This window comes from Erpetoichthys calabaricus, chromosome 8, assembly GCF_900747795.2.
Source record: "Erpetoichthys calabaricus chromosome 8, fErpCal1.3, whole genome shotgun sequence".
NCBI classification, from domain to species: domain Eukaryota; kingdom Metazoa; phylum Chordata; class Cladistia; order Polypteriformes; family Polypteridae; genus Erpetoichthys; species Erpetoichthys calabaricus.
Genome location: NC_041401.2, coordinates 96,948,672 through 96,968,952, shown reverse-complemented (window position 1 = coordinate 96,968,952; position 20,281 = coordinate 96,948,672). Strand labels below are relative to the sequence as shown.

The 20,281-nt window shown below is 37.0% G+C and overlaps 1 protein-coding gene across 2 annotated transcripts in view; it reads right to left on the bottom strand.

The window, feature by feature from the left end:
- Nucleotides 1–20,281, bottom strand: part of lig3 (ligase III, DNA, ATP-dependent) — a 57,469-nt gene that overhangs the window by 8,193 nt on the left and 28,995 nt on the right. For both annotated transcript variants that reach the window (XM_051930774.1, XM_051930775.1), the window contains exons 10-20: nucleotides 13,919–14,074; nucleotides 13,627–13,758; nucleotides 10,141–10,220; nucleotides 9,883–9,970; nucleotides 9,131–9,208; nucleotides 7,530–7,653; nucleotides 7,078–7,220; nucleotides 6,572–6,650; nucleotides 4,460–4,602; nucleotides 2,057–2,240; nucleotides 1,560–1,666 (exon numbers count right to left, since the gene is read on the bottom strand). In XM_051930774.1, coding sequence (XP_051786734.1) covers nucleotides 1,560–1,666; nucleotides 2,057–2,240; nucleotides 4,460–4,602; nucleotides 6,572–6,650; nucleotides 7,078–7,220; nucleotides 7,530–7,653; nucleotides 9,131–9,208; nucleotides 9,883–9,970; nucleotides 10,141–10,220; nucleotides 13,627–13,758; nucleotides 13,919–14,074 — 1,314 coding nt within the window. The remainder of the gene's footprint in view (nucleotides 1–1,559; nucleotides 1,667–2,056; nucleotides 2,241–4,459; nucleotides 4,603–6,571; nucleotides 6,651–7,077; nucleotides 7,221–7,529; nucleotides 7,654–9,130; nucleotides 9,209–9,882; nucleotides 9,971–10,140; nucleotides 10,221–13,626; nucleotides 13,759–13,918; nucleotides 14,075–20,281) is intronic.

Below are 20,281 nucleotides of genomic sequence, written 5' to 3'. Positions count from 1 at the left end.
ATCTTTTCTTTTTCTAATTAGAAATGTCAGCTTCATACTAAACACAAGTTCTGTCACTGTCCACGGTCAGAAAAGGAGTGTTTGATTTAATTAAAGGACAAGATTAAAAGGTCATTAACCTCCTTGGTGTTAATCTCAAGCCTGACTCTGGCTCGGAATTCAATTCGATTACAGTCAGATTTGGGGTGACATGTAATGAGACACTTTATAGTGTTAATGCACAGGACAGTATTTTGCTGAAATCTAGTGAATGAAATAACATCATTTTGCAAAAAAAAAAAAAAATCACTATGCTTTTCTTTATGGTAATTGTAAAGTAACTCCCTAAACATTCGATTCATGAGTGGGACAGAGCTGACAAAAACACAACACCAAAGAAAAAGCCAAAAATACAGTTTTAGAATGAACTGGAACTGGTCAATTGCACTGTCCAGTGCGTGGGAACTGTCAATGTTTGTGTCGGGGAGGAAAATGTAGAAGTCACTAAGCATTATACTTTGGTAGCCTGCAGTAACACAATGGGTAGGTTGTTTGTGCGGATCAGGCACTGACATTCTACTCTCTCATGTGCAAGCAACAGAAAAAAATATAAGAAAAGTGCAGAAAGAAACAGACTTCTACTGTGAACATTGCAACATTGGGCTGTGCGTTGGTGACTGTTTCAAAATGTATCAGACAAAGGACGTGTACTAAATCTGTTCAGCACAGTGGACACTTGACATACCTTTTCTACTGTATTTATGTTGATGTTTTAGAATTTACACGTAATAACCTTTTTCCTTGTTAAAAAAAAAATTCAACTTTTTTGGCTTGTTTTTCCTGGGGTAAACATGATGCTAAGGAGGTTAAGGCAGCTTCTCTTTTAATTTCTGGATGCACAGGATGACACCTGAGATTTCCTGTTCTCAGTTTATTTCTCCATGTTTGCTCATGTAAAATCCAACATTCTAATCTTCTCTCTCTTCTTCTGTCTGTTTATGAGAAGTTCTGGCAGCAAAACTACATATACATTTTCTCAGATACCGTAATGCCCTGTATAAAGGTGCACTACAACAAAATTACTGTAAAGCTTAGAAAAGCAGATACTGAAAAAATATTTTTTTAAATAAACCAATTTACCGATCACTGATTGAGTCATTTGGAGTGAAATTCGGCCAATTTCAACTAGCGGCTAATCGACTGCCGCATCATTTCTACAAATATTTTCAGTATTAGCAATTGAAAGTTTTTTTTTTTTTGAGAAGTCTACAACAACTCATATCAGATTCTGCATACAAGAAAGCAAGAGTGAGAACCCGTATGGTACAGTGATTACATCAGGAGTAATCCTGAAACAACATTTGCAATTTGTGACTTAGACTAAAAAAAAAAAAAAAAAAAAAAAAGAATCACATGGAACTAAATGACACAAACATAATCATTGATGTGATGGTCTCCGACACTCTATATTACATGAGAGATATAAAGAAAAATACATTGTTGAACTAGCAGCCCCACACACTCATTTACAGAAACAATAAACTGAGCAAAAAGGCAGATGAGTCTGCAGCAACTCTTACCTTTTTGGGATTTGATGTCTCTGACGGTTGCTTCCTTTTCACTGCCTTTTTATCTGGTGAGCTCTGTCCTTTCACTGGGGAGGTATGCTTTGGAGATGTTCCACTGCCTGAAAGTTTCAGTTTTATAAGTACTATTGTCAAAACAAGATGCTAGCTAAAAATTAAAGCTAGTTACTCGGATTTATTTCTTTTTTTGCATGCAAGGAAACAGATTCAGAAGGCACAGTTACTTGTTTCAAAATGAGTGTTAAGGTCTTTTACATGAATGGGATATACATAATTAGACTTCTACCCCAGGTCCAAATGTCTCCTTTATTTTCCCTTTAGCACCTTAATGGGTGAACCTGCTCCCTTTTCTCCTTAGCTATCTCCCAAGGGATTCCGTACTACAGTAACTAAATACCAGTAGAACCAATAGAATAAACTTACAGATATATAATTCAACCTATTGATCAATGATGGCTGAAGAAGCCTAAAGTATCTTGTGAACAGATTACCTTTGGTCCCTGCCTTTTTAGGGGTAGCATGGGCTCGTGGTGTGTCAGGACGAGAGCCTGGAGGAGTGGAAGATAATGATCCGCTTCCGCTGTCTCCCTCAGAAGACCCCCTGTCATCGCTAGGTTTTGAGGGGCCGGCCTTCACATCAAAATCAGCTTTTTCCTTAGAAATTCTGAACAGCTCCTAGAAACAATGAGAGATCGAGAAGAAAATCAAAATGAATTTGAAAACAATGCTGAAGGAGAACGTGAATAATAGAAATAAACAAGATAGATGGGAGATGATTAAAACTAACCAAATGATGCCTGAATTACAAGAGCTAAACAAGGCAAATAGCTAGCATTATCTGGCAGAGGAGGCTAACAGAAGTTTGTTTTCTGTTTCAGTCAAAATCTAGAGATTTTTTGGCTGCATGGCAAACCCCATGTAAAGGTTCTTATAATAATATTAATATCTGCAGGTGTGATCAAAATGCAGGAAGAACCATGAACTATGTAAACTGCAAAAAAATCAATGCACGGCAAAAGACAAGCATATGTATTTTCATGATATTCAGGCTTTTCAGAAGTGTGAATGGTAATATGATTAGAGATGCGTCTAATGACTATTTTGCAAATTGATCAGTTGGTCGAATCTTTTTTTCAATTATTCATTAAAAAAATGCAACACCTGTACAAAGGTGCAAACATTTTACTGAAAAGTGACAGTTTTACTCTTTGTGCAATGCTCTTTTTCATAACAGCACAACAAGTATGCTCTGAACTGTTACATTTACAAAAAGTGCATAGCAACAAGAATTGTTTCTTAACTATCATGTTTAACATTCTGACAACTGCTGCTCATAAAAGTCATTATCAAAGGGTAGAAGGCTGTAACCATTGTTAAGTGTAGACACAAGTTGTTTGGAGTGTATTGTTTGCTGCCATCTAGTGGATAAATTCAAAGAACATCAATGAACCAGCTTTGGTTCATTGGCAAAGGGCCAATGAACAAAACTTTTGAAAAAGAGACAAATGTTTGTTTGCAGTGTTTGAATAAAATTCCTGTTTTCTACAACCTCCTGTGTTTCTGTGCAAATCTGTGACCCAAGCGTGACACTATCCACTAGATAGCAGCACTATAGCAGTCAAATGAGGCATGGCAGCAAAGCTTGCCAGCAAGCTGGCGTCAGTAGTGGTTGTATACAAAGATTCGAGTTCTCTCATATGTCGTGTTTTGACAGGCTGAATAAGATATGACTTAACTCATACCTTGCGTTCAAAGTGTTGATTCATTGGAAAGATTTTTATCTGGTGGTAAACTTCTACAGTTGCTTTTAGTATTTTTTTTTTGTGTAAAGACATGCTTGGAACTTCAAGTTCTACAACATCATAACACCATGTAACACCATGCACAGCATATACTTTCATCTTCTTGGAAACAAATTATGAGTTACACAAATTCAGTGTGTAAAAATCAAACAAAGTTTGTAAACTTTATTCTTGCACTGGAGTTTAGTTACTTTTTGCTGGAACAATAGCAAAAGAAGAACAAAAAATTATAAAATCTGTTTAGCGGATCTTAAAAGAGACATTCAAATTAATGACAAAGGATGGCAGCCTGAACTGCATATGTGATAAAGACCTCTCTTCTGTCTGACAATGGAAAAATGAAAAGCTTTTCTTGTTGCAGTTGACGTAGAATATTTTAAAGTTTGAAAAATTGAGAAAAAGATAAATTAACTGCGCTGTACCAAAAGGGAAATGAGCTCACCAGAAAGCCATACCTATTCTTTTTGGACTTGGTGATGAGGCATCTAAAAAAAAACCAAAAACTGCCCAAAGGTATGGTTACAGTGCCACTGCTGGTGAGTGCATTTTACTTCTCTTCATACCAAACACACAGGTTGAAATACATAATCTGTTACAATTGATCCATTACCAGAAAGCCTTACTGCTTCCAACTTTCTTATTTCACATTTCTATATAGTGCTGTTTATACTGATCTGTGCACAAAGTCACACCCAGAGTTCTTACTTCAGGGGTGTCACTGCCAATGTATGCCACTGCTGCAGGTAAGCAGCTATAAACAACAGGATTCAGTGCTACAGACTTGATTTATTTAATAATTCTTTGGATGACACTACAAGTCAACTTATAACTCTTTCACCAGGCAGGTGTAGCATCACCTTTTTAGGAACACCTGACACAGCTTAGAATATTAGATATCTGAGAAGCCCACTGGCTTCTGACAACCCCTGTACTACACCCTATGTGCATTTCCTTTTTCCAAACTTAAAGAAAAACATAAAATTCAGAAAATTGTATAAGCGAAGAGAAAAGGTAAAAGGCGTTGCTCTTTCATCGATTATACAATAAAACATTCCGGTGATTAGGCAATTGAAACATGACAGAAATGGGTACCTGGAGCTGGGGAAGGTTGGTGGCACTTTTCCAGTCTTTGTCATCACGAATGCGTGTGCAGCGTGGGAAACGAATGGAAATGCCATTGGCTGTGTGTGCTTCAGACTTTGAGAACTCCGCTCCAGTGATTTCCCATACGGGTGCTGTCTAATAAAAGAAGAAAACATAGTGAAAAAGTGAAATGATTTCTGTAATTACAAGTCACAAAATGAGCTTAAAGCACTCAGACAACCATAATGTGTGAACTGCAAGATAGAATTATTAGGTTTAAACAGAAGAATTATATAAACTTCAGAGAACTTCACCACCAATCACACAGGCAGTGGACTGTCTTTCATATTATTTAATTTATACCCTAATATGTGTTAAAACTAAAAGGCATGGGACCAATGTCAATGATCCTTGGAGACCGGATGATTTAGGAAAAAAAATGTACTCTTCATTTATACTTAGCCTGCTGTTTCAAAATGTTCATTCAAAGTTTAAAAAAGATGTCTGCATATTTAAATAAAATGTTACTATTTCAGGGAGGCACAATACAGTTTTCCATACCGATCTTGCATGTTCTCCCCAACTTCCTCAGAGTGGCCCAGTTTTCCTCTTACACAGGTGGTGCAGTGGTAGTGCTGCTGCTTTGCAGTAAGGAGACTGTGGAAGATTGTGGGTTCGCTTCCCGGTTCCTCCCTGTGTGGATAGCGCTTTGAGTACTGAGAAAAGCGCTATATAAATGTAATGAATTATTATTATTATTATTACATCACTGAAGATGTGCAGACATTGGCTCTATGCGAGTATAGATGTTGGTGGTTGGAAGATGGACTGGAGTTTTTTTCCTGCCTTCTGTCCAGTGGTGCCAGGTTGAGCTCCTGGCCCTCTCTAGCCCTGAACTGGTTTAAGGGGTTTTGTGAATGATGTGGTATTATTATTTCACTGATGCATAGCGGCCTGTTGAATATGTCCTTACTCTTAATTTACGGTGGAAACTATTGTTCACGTCATGTTAGCTGTACTCCTGTTTTCAGAAAATCAGATCCAAACAAACATCATCGACTTCATTGTGGTCAAGTCAAATCCATGTCTACAGTAAAACCATTTTTAATTCAGATACAATGCGTTATCATATATCATAAAATGTAAAAAAGTCAACAACCTTCATAAGGCATTATAGTTGTGCTTAACTATACTGTATAAGTGCAAAAATGACATACTTGTTAACTGAGGTAAAAGACTTCAACCCACTGCTTTCCAGTCACTAAAATTGCCAGTGTTTGTATGCTTAGAAGTCAACATATTGTTCTCAAATCAAATTAACCAGAGTTGAGGCAGCTTGAGCCTGTCCTGGCTGCCTTAGGTGAATGGTAGAAGACAGTCCTGAATAGAATGTCAGTACATCACAGGTCCCACTCATGCACACATCAACACTCACACAGGATCTAATATGGAATTGGCAATTCATACTTGAATAAAACCCACACAAATGTGGGGAGAGAATCTACAGGTTATACTTATACCCAGGATGCAGAAGAAGTGAGGTAACTGTGTTGACCACTTAGCCACCATTTAATTTTTGTTTTCTTTTCATTTTGGTCAAGACTGAACGCTGTTTTGTCTTTTCTTGTATATGGCATTGAAGTCTAATAAAGTAACAAACTGACTTTTGCCAGGAGTATAAAAAAAAGTTCTCTACTGTAAATATTGCTTATTTATTTATAAGAAAGAACCTAACCTTCACATCATCATTTTTCTCAGATAAAGTAATTTATTGGTGATGCAGTAGTACTATAAGTATTAATATTATCATATGTCCAGAATACAGTTACATTCTTACTTGCATTTCTGAGCAACAAGCACCACATTGCACCTTTCCCGCACCATGATAAACAGCTAACTCTAATACTTAATGTTAGAAAGCCACTGAAGCTAGAAGCACAAGAACATTTCATACGCAAGTCTTTAAGCATTACCAGGCATGCTATTTTGTAAAGGAGCACTGTGTTTTCTTGGGTAACAGAATTTGGATTTTAGTTTCCAAGTTAAGAGACTTAACAATAAAGGCTTATGGAATTCATTGACTGCTGTAAGCTTATACCGGTTTTAAAAGAACCAAGAGACTTGCCTTTGGATCTCGGACAATGAAATCTGGGTAGTAGTTTTTGTTGATTTTTAGCCAACCTGGAATTTTACTAGGGTCCTGTCAAAAAGAATCAAGAGAAAAAAATCAATAGGTGCCCTATTTGCTAAATCCTTTCCTAAATATAAAAAATTATTCTCACTAATCATTCCTTTTTGAAATGTTTATAATAACAAACCCTCTATGTTCTCCCAGTTTTTAATGATATCATATAAAGAGTGCAATCCTGACTATAAAGCTTACTGAGAAGGAGACATTACAAGATATCTTGCCTGAAGAAGGGGCCCGAGTTGCCTCGAAAGCTCGCATATTGTAATCTTTTTAGTTAGCCAATAAAAGGTGTCATTTTGCTTAACTTCTCACTACACTCATAATGGCTAACACAGTACAACACCCTAGTAGTAAGCTGTACTAACAAATTTAACACCAGCTCTGCATTTCATCCCAACTATATACTGAAAATGAAAAACAATCTCACAGTACTCACCTTGCTGATTTTTACCATGTCTAGCTCCTTCTGCAACCGTGCCAGTGTGGCATCATCATGCCCACCTGCGCATTTGGTTACTGTGCACCACTTATTAGAACTTGGGTCATAGCAGCCCATGAGAAAGATTGACATCATTCCCCCTGAAATAGAGAGGCATTTTCTGAGTGATTCTTGCAACAATGCAAAGCAAAAAAAAAAAAGTAAATAACTGGCAACTGATACAATCATAACGATAAACAGTTATTTGTCTACCTTCTAAAGTAAGCAGAGAGACGTGTACATTGTCTGGTGCTGAGAAGAAAGCTTTCACATATAAAATTGAAGCTTACTCAGGAGTGAAATTTACAATATAAAATATATTTTATATTTTGTGTTATTAAAACCCACTATCAGCAGGCCTTTTATTTAACAGAATCTGCCAAAGGATGTAAACAAGTAACTAGACTGACCTTTAGAGCCTGTTCCATAGAATGCACCCAAAACAACCAAGTCAGCTGTGTCTGCCATTGCTCCTTCATTCAAATAGTCCTTTTTTACCTTTAGCCAGTGGCGCTTGCCAGGCTCATAAAGACTCTGGGGGATAAAATGGATCCAGCAATTTGGAAAAAAAAAAAAAGGAAAGGGCAAAACTATTAAAAGCTCTCAAAAATGAACCCACTCTAAACATCATGTTTTGATGAATGCATACTGTAAGTTTGATCAAATGAAACAGCCATTACCGTTAAGTAGTACTGAAAACACCCCTGTTTCATTACTGTCCAAGGTCTGTGTTTTAAGCCCCATCTAAAATTCATTACTAACACAGATTCCCATGTAAAATTATGTGCATTACATATAACATTGGACATTTTCCATACTATGAGAGGAACACAGAAAGACTTTAGATCTTGTGATAGTCTGTCCAGTGCATGAAAGTGGTAGCATAGGATAGGGATGAGAAAGAGAAAAGAGACAAAGAGAGATCAGCACAACCTGAGAAGAACCAGGTAATGTTCCTACAAAATACAAAAGGACAAGTGACATGTCAGATGACAAGAACAACTGATTCTCTTTAAAAAAAAAAAAAAAAAAAAAAGAGGGAGAAAGAACTGGGAGGACTTTTAAGAGTATGGAGCACCTCCTGACTGAAACAGGACTGCCCATGATGGCAGGCTTTGAGAAGCTGCACCATGTTTATCTTTTTAAATGTAAAGACTGATAGTAGGCTCCCTTCAGCTCAACATGTGGAAGTGCATGACTACGGATATAAAGAATACAATACAGCCCTTTAAAAGAATATGCCCAAAGGCTATCACTTAGGGGCCTTAGAAGGCTTAGGAATGCAGTAGTCACCCAAGGATACCAATGTGTAGTACCCCTGAGACTTTAAAGAGTTAGCCCTTGTCCATAACAGTGATTCCATACTGACAAGGAAGTGACCACAGGAAGGGACTAAAAGCCATCTCAATCAACAGGCCCAGTATGTCCATTCAGACAGGAGGATGGGTTGATGGTTCAGTGGCAGGAGAGGTAAGTTTGCAAGTGAGAGACAAGAGGAAAGAAGAAAAAGTACTGGAGTGGTATGCTAATGGAGAACCAGCACACCAGGTAGACAGGAGCTCGACACGTCTTCAGAAAGAATGTACAGCTGTTATTTTCCACTTATTTGCTACTGTCATGTTTTGCCTGTCTGTGGTGGGTTGGCACCCTGCCCAGGATTGGTTCCTGCCTTGTGCCCTGTGTTGGCTGGGATTGGCTCCAGCAGACCCCCGTGACCCTGTGTTCGGATTCAGCGGGTTGGAAAATGGATGGATGGATGGATGTTTTGCCTGCATTTCTCAGTATGCACAGTATTTTGTATATCTTGACCTTCTAGGCATTTATTCTGGATAAAAAAAGTTTTGCCAATTTTCTTCAAATGATTTTGGATGATTTAACTTCAAAGCAACTCACTAACAGTTCAAAACAATTTGGACAGCAACATAAATTCTCATCTTGTAGAACCCCTAAAAAGCAAAATGTGTCTCTTCATATAGGAGTGCTCTCTCTTTCTTTCACCAGGATTTCTCACCTTGACATCCTTGAGCACCAGTCCTTCCAGACCTTCCCGAATAACTCGATTGATCATATCAGCTAAATCAGAGCCTTTCTGCAATAACAATTACATTGGCAGTCTGTCAAAGAATGCAGACAGAACATTTCTCTGGAATTCTGACTTGCAAAAGGAAACTATTTCATATGGTATACAAAATATTTTAACATGCAGGGAAAGGATTTTACAAAATGTTTCACCATTGTGACGGACAAAGGCTTTATTCTCTTTAAGCAGTCATTCTAACTCCCCAAATTAAGAAAGGTTCTTATTTCATTATGTAAAACCAAAAAACACAAGTTAGAATCCTCAGTAGTTCACATTCACGTGCTCATGACCTATAGGAAGATCACACAATGGAGGATTTCAATATAATATAATTAACAAGTAACTCTTATGAAGTGGGAGAAATAGAATACGAATCACTTATGCATTGAATATTAGCAGTTAAAGCCTATTGTGCTACAAACAGCCTTAACACTAAACACTATGTGTAAATTCAAGCACATCTTTTAGCAAGAATCAAATGGATACAAACTTAGAGCATTACATCTCAAGCACTTCTATATCCACTGAATAAAAACAAAAAGTTTCATCCACTTCTTTTTCAAGGAACACCCAGTGCAACACAATTCAGTTTGCAGAGATTCAGACGCACTTAGAAATCTTTAGTCTATCGCTTACTGAAAGGGAAAGGGAACTGGAAATGGAAGAAACATTAAGGCACTTACAGTAACATGCTTCATTTCTGAAAAAAGAATCCGATTTGGGATCTCCACCATATTATCATGAAGAAACTTCCTTCGTTCACATAGAGGCCTGCATAACAAACATAACTGTAATATTCTATATCACTGATGATTCATTTAAGACAGTTAACACTTTTTAATTGCTGAAATATGAACTTAAATAAACAGCAAGTCGTCATTAATGACTGCACAGATTTTGTGAATGAAATGAATCCCAGGTAAGTCACTCATATAGCTTACCTGTCCATAAGACTAGTGCCATTGAAATAAATGCAGTCAAACACAAAAAGGCAAACATTCGCATCCTGAAATGCAGCTTTCTGCAAAACAAACAAAAAAAAATATAGTGATTACAAAGAGAAATGAGTATGATTACCACTAAGGGTGGCTGATAAAAAAGCAAGTTTGCTTTGAATGCTCCAAAATAAAGAGGTAACGGCTTTGAAATTCTTAAAGCATATAAAAAAAAACTAAACTAAAAACCATGGATTTGGTGAACACAAAACTGTTTTATTTCTAAACACTCTAAATATAATGTAAAGAGAAGCAGCACCCTGTTCACTGATTGAAAGAGCTGGGAGTTGGTACTGGGGCTGTGGCATTTATGGATTTCATGATACCAGACACAGGCAATCTGTAGAGCAGAAATATGCATGGATCTCTAAAGTACAAAGGGTTTCTGAAGGGAAGTTAGCCTAACTATGAAAGAATAACATTAGGTATGTTAAATTTTTTTTCTTAAGTAGACCAGCCCTTGTTTGTAATTCCTACCAACTTTCAATCCGGCAACTGCTTCTCCTGCCTGCAATTCAGAAAAGATGTCCCTCAGAGCCCACTTTCATCACGACATTGTTCCGACACAAAGCAGGGCACACATGACAGTGGAAAAACACTTCAAGAATGCGAATTCAAACTATTGACCCACCCTTCATATTCACCGGATTTAGTGCCTTTGGGTTTCGTTCTCTTTCCCAAACTGAAGAAACACCTGCATTGTCACCATTTTGACACAGATGATGATGTCATTGGTGAGGTAGTGCAATGATGTGAATCACAAGAAGTCACCTTCAGGGAGACTGAACGGAAAAATCCCTAAAAAGACATTGTGCTGCGCCAGTGTGATCTCCATTAAATTAATGAGGTGACTTCTAAAGCCAGCTGGCTGCACCAGTGATGAGTTAGGTGTGTCATATTAAATGGGGTGAATACTTATGTGATCAATTAGTTTGTGCTTTATATTTGTAATTAATTTAGGCCATTTTGCAGGTCACTTTGAAATTACAGTACTAGTATACTGATCAAGGTGAAGAAAGCCAAGTTAAGCCATTGTCATTCAATGTTGTTATAAAGTGTGAAACCTTCCAAAAGGGTGAATACTTTTTGTAGGCACTGTATGGCAAGCAGAAGTGATGCACAGGTTGACGAACACCAGTGTGCGGGTGCAGATAAAAAAAGACAAAAAAAAATTGACCTGGTTACTGGGGTGCAGATATAATCCTGCATTTACGTGCAATGGTAGTTTTTAGAGTTCCCAAATGTGGTATCTCACCTTCCTACTTTGTTGCCTTCATGTAAATTTGGGAGAGCACAAAGTTAGTATTGAGTTGCTACTTCGTTCTCACATAAAACATTTAAATGTTAAGCTTAATTTTTTACATGAATATAAAGAGAAAATTTAAAATATAAAAATGTACAGTGTCTCTCCAAATACAGTACAGTTTGACCACAAAATGGAATTTATGGCTGACTAGGTTAATTTTAATTTTATATTATTGACGGAGGTGAATAGTCAGCATTACATCACATCTCAGGGTATTCAGGAAAGCATCATTTTCTCTAAATTGTCTGACTTGGAGGTCCCAATTTGAGAGGTGTTCAGGTGACATTTCCAATTGGAAAGCATCTCTCGGATAGCACATGAATACAGCACATGCCCAAAAGCAAAATATTGCAGAAAACCAACCATTTATGTTAAACTGAATTGATTTTAAGGTTTAAAATAGCTTTTTACTCTAGGATGTTTTAACTGGTTGTATTACAAGGCAAAGCTGGAGAAAAAGTAAGCAAACAAACAACAGGTTATTGCACAAAAAAGACATAACAGCAGCCTTGCTACAGCACAACAGGACATGACTGTGATTATACTAAGGAAGAAACACATATAAAAGAGTCAGGTGTGGGTGAAGTTTGACACACTCTTCAGCTGAACAAAAGAAAATCATGGGTTATATTATCTACAGACCTCAAATATGACTTGCTCCAGTACCACCAAGCAGGTCGTTGTTCATCAAAAGTAACCAAATTAATATATTACTTGTCAGAGAGAAAAGTACCCTCTCTCCTCAAATTCGTGTTTACCATTTTCTGTTTCATTTTGACAAAATGCATGGCCAAGGCTTAGAAATTGTGGCTCAGAGACTCATTAACATACAGTAAGGGTATGGATGCTGATTCAGTTCAACTGTACACTCAGACACTATGTGACTGTTCAAACAAATATCAAAAGAATAAAAGACAATACTGGCACTGTCTGGATTTGTACAAGATGTGAATATAATAATATGTAAAACCTTAGCCGTCAACTTGAAGAATTCCTTGAGATTGACCCCCTGCATTAGATCAAGAATATGACAGTCACAAACAGCAAAAAAGCAATGACTGAATCTATGTGCAAAAAGTAGTAGGGAGAGGCTTGTGTGTGCTAAATTTGAGAGCCTACAAGAGCTCATCTTTCAATTCAATATGTATAATGTAGCTAGAAGGAATAAGGAATGTGGCTGTTTTGGAACTCACAGAAGAAGAGTGCCATGTGTATCTGAAGTCTTGTGTTTTATGTACCACAACTAAATGGGAAAAAGAAAGCAAATAAATGCAAGTGTAAGTATAAAAAAAGGACACAGATTATGACTGAACTCTGTAACTGTAAATGCTTCACATGGGAACTGACTCTGTCAGGCAACACATTATTGGCTGCCAGAAAAAGGGGGAGCTTACAATACTTTGTAAATGCAAAACAGTGCTGGAAAGTTGTCACACAGTCACATAATTTAATCTGACCTGCTATCGCTAGGCATACAATATGACATTCTTAGGTGAAGAGATCAAGAGCTGCAATCGTCAAGTCTGACATCTCTAATGACTAGACGTTCTGCAGTATGACATGGGCTTTAGTCTAGTTAATAACACAAGAAATGCCAAATATTTTCTCAGTATTGAGCTGCTTGGCTATGCCACGTGTTGCCTGAATCCTTTTCAATTGAGTTTATAGTAATGTTTTTACCTGACTGAACTAACTGCAGAATAGACATTTTTCAGGATTTTGTTTTTCTCTTCATCACGTTTAATGAAACAATGTGAGTGATTATAAGTGTGACATTGTCTCGCTGATTATTTGCTAGTTGTCTGCTGAAGACAGACAGCAGTTCACATCTGGGAAACAACCTAGATCAATTGGTGTGGGCCAAGGTGTCTCTAGTGTTAAATAAATAAATCTGGATATGCAGGTTCAATAAATATTCATCAAATGAATGTAAGAACATTGTTCATTGTAGTTGCATATGTAGCAGTTTTGGGTCAGTACTATTAAAATTCTTAAATTTGTTTTGCTATGTGAACTCTGGATGATTCAGCATATCTAAGATATCCATGTCCAGATTTAAAAAAAAATGTCTCTGCAAATACCATGTATAAAAACAATTCATTTTAGTATTGTTCCAGAACACCAACCTTGTGCACGCCCAGAGTTCCAAAGGGCAGAGGTTTGCCTGTTTTAGTGTCGATCAGCAGCACCTCTGCATCTAGAATAATGCTGTTCCCACCAGGAAAAGCCAGTGGAATAAATTCTTTAAAATGGGCCACCTATCACAGAACAACAGCAAAGGATGCAGTTATTTACAAAGGTAAATAAAAGCATATACAATATTGACCCGCATGCCAATTTCTTCTGTGACACATTCAATAGAAAGATATATCTGCTTTTGTGTTAAATAATTACCAATTTGACAATGTATGCTCTTACCTTATGTGGCAAAACAGGCTTCAAACTTCGGCTAAAGTAAGTGAACTGATCACCATTCTTGTGTACCTGTACTCGCTCGCCATCATACTTTATCTCAGAATACATTCCATTTGGGCATTTCTTCATAGCATACTCAATTGACTTGCATGCTTCTGCCTGCTCAGAAAAATAAAACGATTAGTCTAAAGACTGCAATGGAGAGTCAGTTTCAGCAGGTACTTAATCCACAATCTGCCCTGGCCCTCACTTTCTCCTAAAGGGTGCCCAACTAAAGGAGATCAGCTATTTTGTAAACTCAAATAACTTTGTTAGTTTTCTATGAAAATGAAGTCCAGAATTTCATATTCACAAAACCCTTCCCTTACAAACTTAAAAGTACAGGATGGACCTTGCGATTTGCAGGTTTAAAATTCAGAGATCCACCTATTTGCGGATTTGTCACCAATAATTAAATAGAAATTATTTTGCAAGTTTTGTGACCTATTGTTGAAAACTGCAGATAACACTGTAGCAGCGTGTCTTAAATGGACAGCAATTCCCAGCAGCCTGGGAGTACTGCATCATTGGGTAGCTCTGGTGGTTGCAGCAAGGGCTGCTGGGTGAAAGGGAACAGCGTTAGATTTAAAAGTGAGTCATAAGAAGTTGGCAGAATCACAATCAGTGAACACGTTTTTTTTTTAGTGCATCAATTACATGCATCAGATTACAGTCTTATATGCATCTATGTTCTTGTGCTGTGCCAGCTTGTTTGTGCGAAAAATGTCATCGTCTGGGGTGCGCTCCCAGCTTCTATAAACCTTCACATACTGTACATCAGTATCACGGTAGGACAAAATTTTACATAACTTTCAGGAGGCTGTTCATTATCTGCATCTGTGAAACTGGACTGTGTCATGAGTGTTCATCATTTTGTGGTTGGTGTTTTGTTGGATTTCTTTTAAATTTGTAATATTAATTATTTTTGTTGTTTACTACAATAAATATATAAACAAATGTATAATGAATGATAAGTTAAAAATAATAATAAATTATTTTTGTAAAAAATTACAGTTTACTAAAGAAGTGCTGAGCTAAACAGTTTGTCTGGGGATCACCATGGATCTTTCTTGCAACGTTTTGCATCTTATTTAGTGCAATAATCTTAGAATATACAGAAATCATGGGCCCAAAACATATTCACTGATTTTCGCATTCGTGTGAGTGTTGCATGCCTAACCCCCATGAATCACAAGGGATACTGTACTTTTTCCTTTTATAATCTACTAGACAAAGAGCCCATTTCGACAACGTAAGATGAAACGGGCACAAGTTTGTGTCAGCAGTGAAACAAATGGTGACATTACTTGTGTCACATAATCCATATGCCAAGTCATCCAGTTGTATACTTTCAATGTCCCAAACATATGTATTTTTACTAAATTATTGTTAAATAAACCAATTCCAGAAAATATTCTTGTAAATGAAAACAGAACGTCACCTGATGTAAACTAGCATTTGAAATGTTGACACACCTCTTGTGGTAACATTTACATTCATATCCAAAAGTGAAGTACCTCAGAATTATGTAGTGGTGTGTGTGTGTGTGTGTGTGTGTGTGTGTGTGTGTGTTTTTGGGATGGGGGTTCTATGAAACTTCATGAATAAATTGACTTTTTGCTTGTCACAGCATCTCAGATATGTAAGAAAGTCTGAGAAAAATTCTCTTGCTGATGTTTTCACTTTCTTTTCATTAACTTTTAATCTTCAGTTATATACTTCACTCACTGAACTTTGAATTGTTGATATCACTTGAGCGCAAAAAGATGAATAAGCTGGTACTGTGTTGGGTTCAGGACTAATGAATGTTGGGGGGAAGCATTTCTTCAATTGAAATACTTGGTCACATTTGAGCATGTTCTGTTTTTGTTCATGACAGCATTTACTGGAATTGATTTATTTAACAATATTTTAGTAAAAAATACATGTGTTTGGGACACTTTCAGGATACGACTGGATGACATGAAATGACATGAGGATTATATGTATGCGACACAAGTAACGCGAGATTTTTTTGACATTTTTTTTGTATTACTTCCTTTTGTCCAATGTTGGTCACTATACCTTTTCTGTTAGAAACAAATTTTCCTTTGGGATAATAAAGTCGACCTTGACCCTTATTGCCATTCTGCATTTACAATTTTTTCTCGATTACAACTATGTACATTGAGTAAATAACATACATTTTTCGGGTGGGCTATTTGTTTAACTATTAAGGAACAATGTTTAAATTACTGCATTCTACAGAAGACATAAAAGCTTATCACTTTGCCCTAATTAAAACAAAATTAAAAATTATTTACTGTCAGTATATGCAATATGAGATCTATTTTCTGTCTGAAAATCAATGAAGTTTATTTAACATTTGACAAAAACAATTGGCAAAAGGTTTAAAATTAAATGATAAAATATTTAATATAAGGTAACCCCCATAAGTATTGAAGTCAACATGATCAAATAAAGAAATTCTTACTTACAATGACTGGCATCCACATACTTTCTCACAGAACAAAATTAATATAAACAGACAAATAAGGAGCAATCTCAACTCATAGCAAGACTCCCTGCAACAACAATTAATGCCCCCCACCACTCACTGCTAACTACAAAGATGGAGCAAAACAAGCAAAACAGTAGACCACATAATAAAATCCAGATTCCTACTCTTACCTTATTTATTTCAGTGATTCTGGCATACACAACCACTATAAGCATCTGTTATCTTTGATTCTGTTTGGCTCTAAGAGATGTTTTGTAATGTTTTCTACTAAACTGAAGTATTGTTGTTAATAGATGTTTTTCATTAACTTTGTTTCCGACAATAATTCATACAACTTGGCTTTTTCTATTACCATCCATGACCTCATCCGTTTACTCATGCAGCAGCAAGATCAACAACTATGCTTTGTGTGCCTGTCCTTCGAATGGCTCAGGGGGCCGTATCAATGACAAAGCATATACACGCAGATCCTTAAAGAGGTCCATGTGGCAAGCTCTAACAGATCTGGAAATTATTAGTGGTACCTAATTTGGTTTTTGCGCTTGCCTGCCTTCTCATTTCTAAAGTGGTTCCTTACTAAAAAGGATTAATAGAGAGATAACCTTTAAATCCATTAAACACCTACTTGATTTCTCACAATTACTATATCTAAAGATATATCTTCACTATTTGTAGTTGAATAAGACATAAAAACCTGGCTTATAGCTATTAATCTATTATACAACATTAGCATCTTTAGCTACATGAAGATAAAAAGTAAGACTGTGAACTTAAGTCTTGTCAAAGTAATTACATTTTTTTAAAAAAGAAAGAATCACACTTGTTATGTTACAGCCGGGACTTGTAGATAATGGTGATATAATAAAATAATGAAAATTTGACCTTGCAATAATTTGTTCAACAAAAATGAACAAATACTCCATTTCACTTTATGGGAAAAGTATGTACACATTTGGTTCTAATAGCTGGGATTGCACCATGATGTAAACGTGTTTCCTATAACTGTCTACTAGTCTCTAACGCTGACTCCTTCATGCAGAATTCTTCCAGCTGTGCAATATTTGAGGGGTGCCTTGTGTGCAAAGCCCTTTTCAATCCCTTCACTGCACTTGACAGGATTCAGATCCAGGATTTCACTTGGCCATTCCAGAATCCTCCATTTCTTTCTATTTAGCCATTCCTTAGTAGATTTAATGGTATGCTTAGGATCATTGACATACTGCAAGATTCCCATGTGGCTGAGCTTCAATCTTCTAACAGATGTTCACTCATTACCCTCAAGTTCTCCTGGTTAAATCCTGCCTTTGGGTTTCTCCAAATAGTGCCAAGAGTTACCAGTAAGTCCTGTGATGAAAGTCTGGGGTTACAGATACGTATTTCAGCATCTTGCATTCTGTTCTTATACTGTAGTTGCTGGGGGAGGAGGTTTGACCTGGACAAATTGGCAGTTGTTTGAAATCTCCCCCACTTGTAGATGATCTTCCAGACAGTGGGATGATTGATTTCCAATTATTATTAGATCTATTTAAATCTCTTCCCAGACTCATAGGCATCTATAACATTCTTTCTGAAGGCCTCAGAGACTTCTTTGCATCTAGGCATGATGACTACACACACTTCAACAACAAAGAGTAAATAAATTAAATAAAGTTTAGTTTAAATAAGACCGGTTGCTCCAGAATCCTCCCTAATGATGCTCTAATCAATTGCACTTGATCTGGTTCACATGATTCTAAATTTAGGTATTCAACATAGTGATAAATGTAGGGATATTTGCATTTTCAAATGCAAAATTTGGACTTATGTTTATTTGAATGCCACATTTACATTTTGTTCAATTGTATCATGATGCTTGTTATATCACTTTTAAATATAGATGCTGTTTACATGTAGATCAAACATTGATATCTCCACTTGTTAAGAAAATCTATATATCTATATACAGTGGTGTGAAAAACTATTTGCCCCCTTCCTGATTTCTTATTCTTTTGCATGTTTGTCACACAAAATGTTTCTGATCATCAAACACATTTAACCATTAGTCAAATATAACACAAGTAAACACAAAATGCAGTTTGTAAATGGTGGTTTTTATTATTTAGGGAGAAAAAAAAATCCAAACCTACATGGCCCTGTGTGAAAAAGTAATTGCCCCCTGAACCTAATAACTGGTTGGGCCACCCTTAGCAGCAATAACTGCAATCAAGCGTTTGCGATAACTTGCAATGAGTCTTTGACAGCGCTCTGGAGGAATTTTGGCCCACTCATCTTTGCAAAATTGTTGTAATTCAGCTTTATTTGAGGGTTTTCTAGCATAAACCGCCTTTTTAAGGTCATGCCATAGCATCTCAATTGGATTCAGGTCAGGACTTTGACTAGGCCACTCCAAAGTCTTTATTTTGTTTTTCTTCAGCCATTCAGAGGTGGATTTGCTGGTGTGTTTTGGGTCATTGTCCTGTTGCAGCACCCAAGATCGCTTCAGCTTGAGTTGACGAACAGATGGCCGGACATTCTCCTTCAGGATTTTTTGGTAGACAGTAGAATTCATGGTTCCACCTATCACAGCAAGCCTTCCAGGTCCTGAAGCAGCAAAACAACCCCAGACCATCACACTACCACCACCATATTTTACTGTTGGTATGATGTTCTTTTTCTGAAATGCTGTGTTCCTTTTACGCCAGATGTAACGGGACATTTGCCTTCCAAAAAGTTCAACTTTTGTCTCATCAGTCCACAAGGTATTTTCCCAAAAGTCTTGGCAATCATTGAGATGTTTCTTAGCAAAATTGAGACGAGCCCTAATGTTCTTTTTGCTTAACAGTGGTTTGCGTCTTGGAAATCTGCCATGCAGGCCGTTTTTGCCCAGTCTCTTTCTTATGGTGGAGTCATGAACACTGACCTTAATTGAGGCAAGTGAGGCCTGCAGTTCTTTAGACGTTGTCCTGGGGTCTTTTGTGACCTCTCGGATGAGTCGTCTCTGCGCTCTTGGGGTAATTTTGGTTGGCCGGCCACTCCTGGGAAGGTTCACCACTGTTCCATGTTTTTGCCATTTGTGGATAATGGCTCTCACTGTGGTTCGCTGGAGTCCCAAAGCTTTAGAAATGGCTTTATAACCTTTACCAGACTGATAGATCTCAATTACTTCTGTTCTCATTTGTTCCTGAATTTCTTTGGATCTTGGCATGATGTCTAGCTTTTGAGGTGCTTTTGGTCTACTTCTCTGTGTCAGGCAGCTCCTATTTAAGTGATTTCTTGATTGAAACAGGTGTGGCAGTAATCAGGCCTGGGGGTGGCTACGGAAATTGAACTCAGGTGTGATACACCACAGTTAGGTTATTTTTTAACAAGGGGGCAATTACTTTTTCACACAGGGCCATGTAGGTTTGGATTTTTTTCTCCCTAAATAATAAAAACCATCATTTAAAAACTGCATTTTGTGTTTACTTGTGTTATATTTGACTAATGGTTAAATGTGTTTGATGATCAGAAACATTTTGTGTGACAAACATGCAAAAGAATAAGAAATCAGGAAGGGGGCAAATAGTTTTTCACACCACTGTATATATAAAATTCTTTTCGTGTTTGAAACGGAAATGACGTATGACCACAGAACATATTATAATATAGGAACTTATTATTTGTGTGAGAGTTATTTTACTGATATTGAAAAGAAGAAAAAAAGACTGTTTAAGGAGCTGGGAAGGTGCATGTAAAGAAGAAGCCAGCAGTAAAGCAAGTGAGACTCCATAATAAGGACGGTTGGGAGCACGGAGAAGGAGTGCCAGCTAACTTCAAAGGACCTTCGGAGCACACAGCTTTACTTTGCT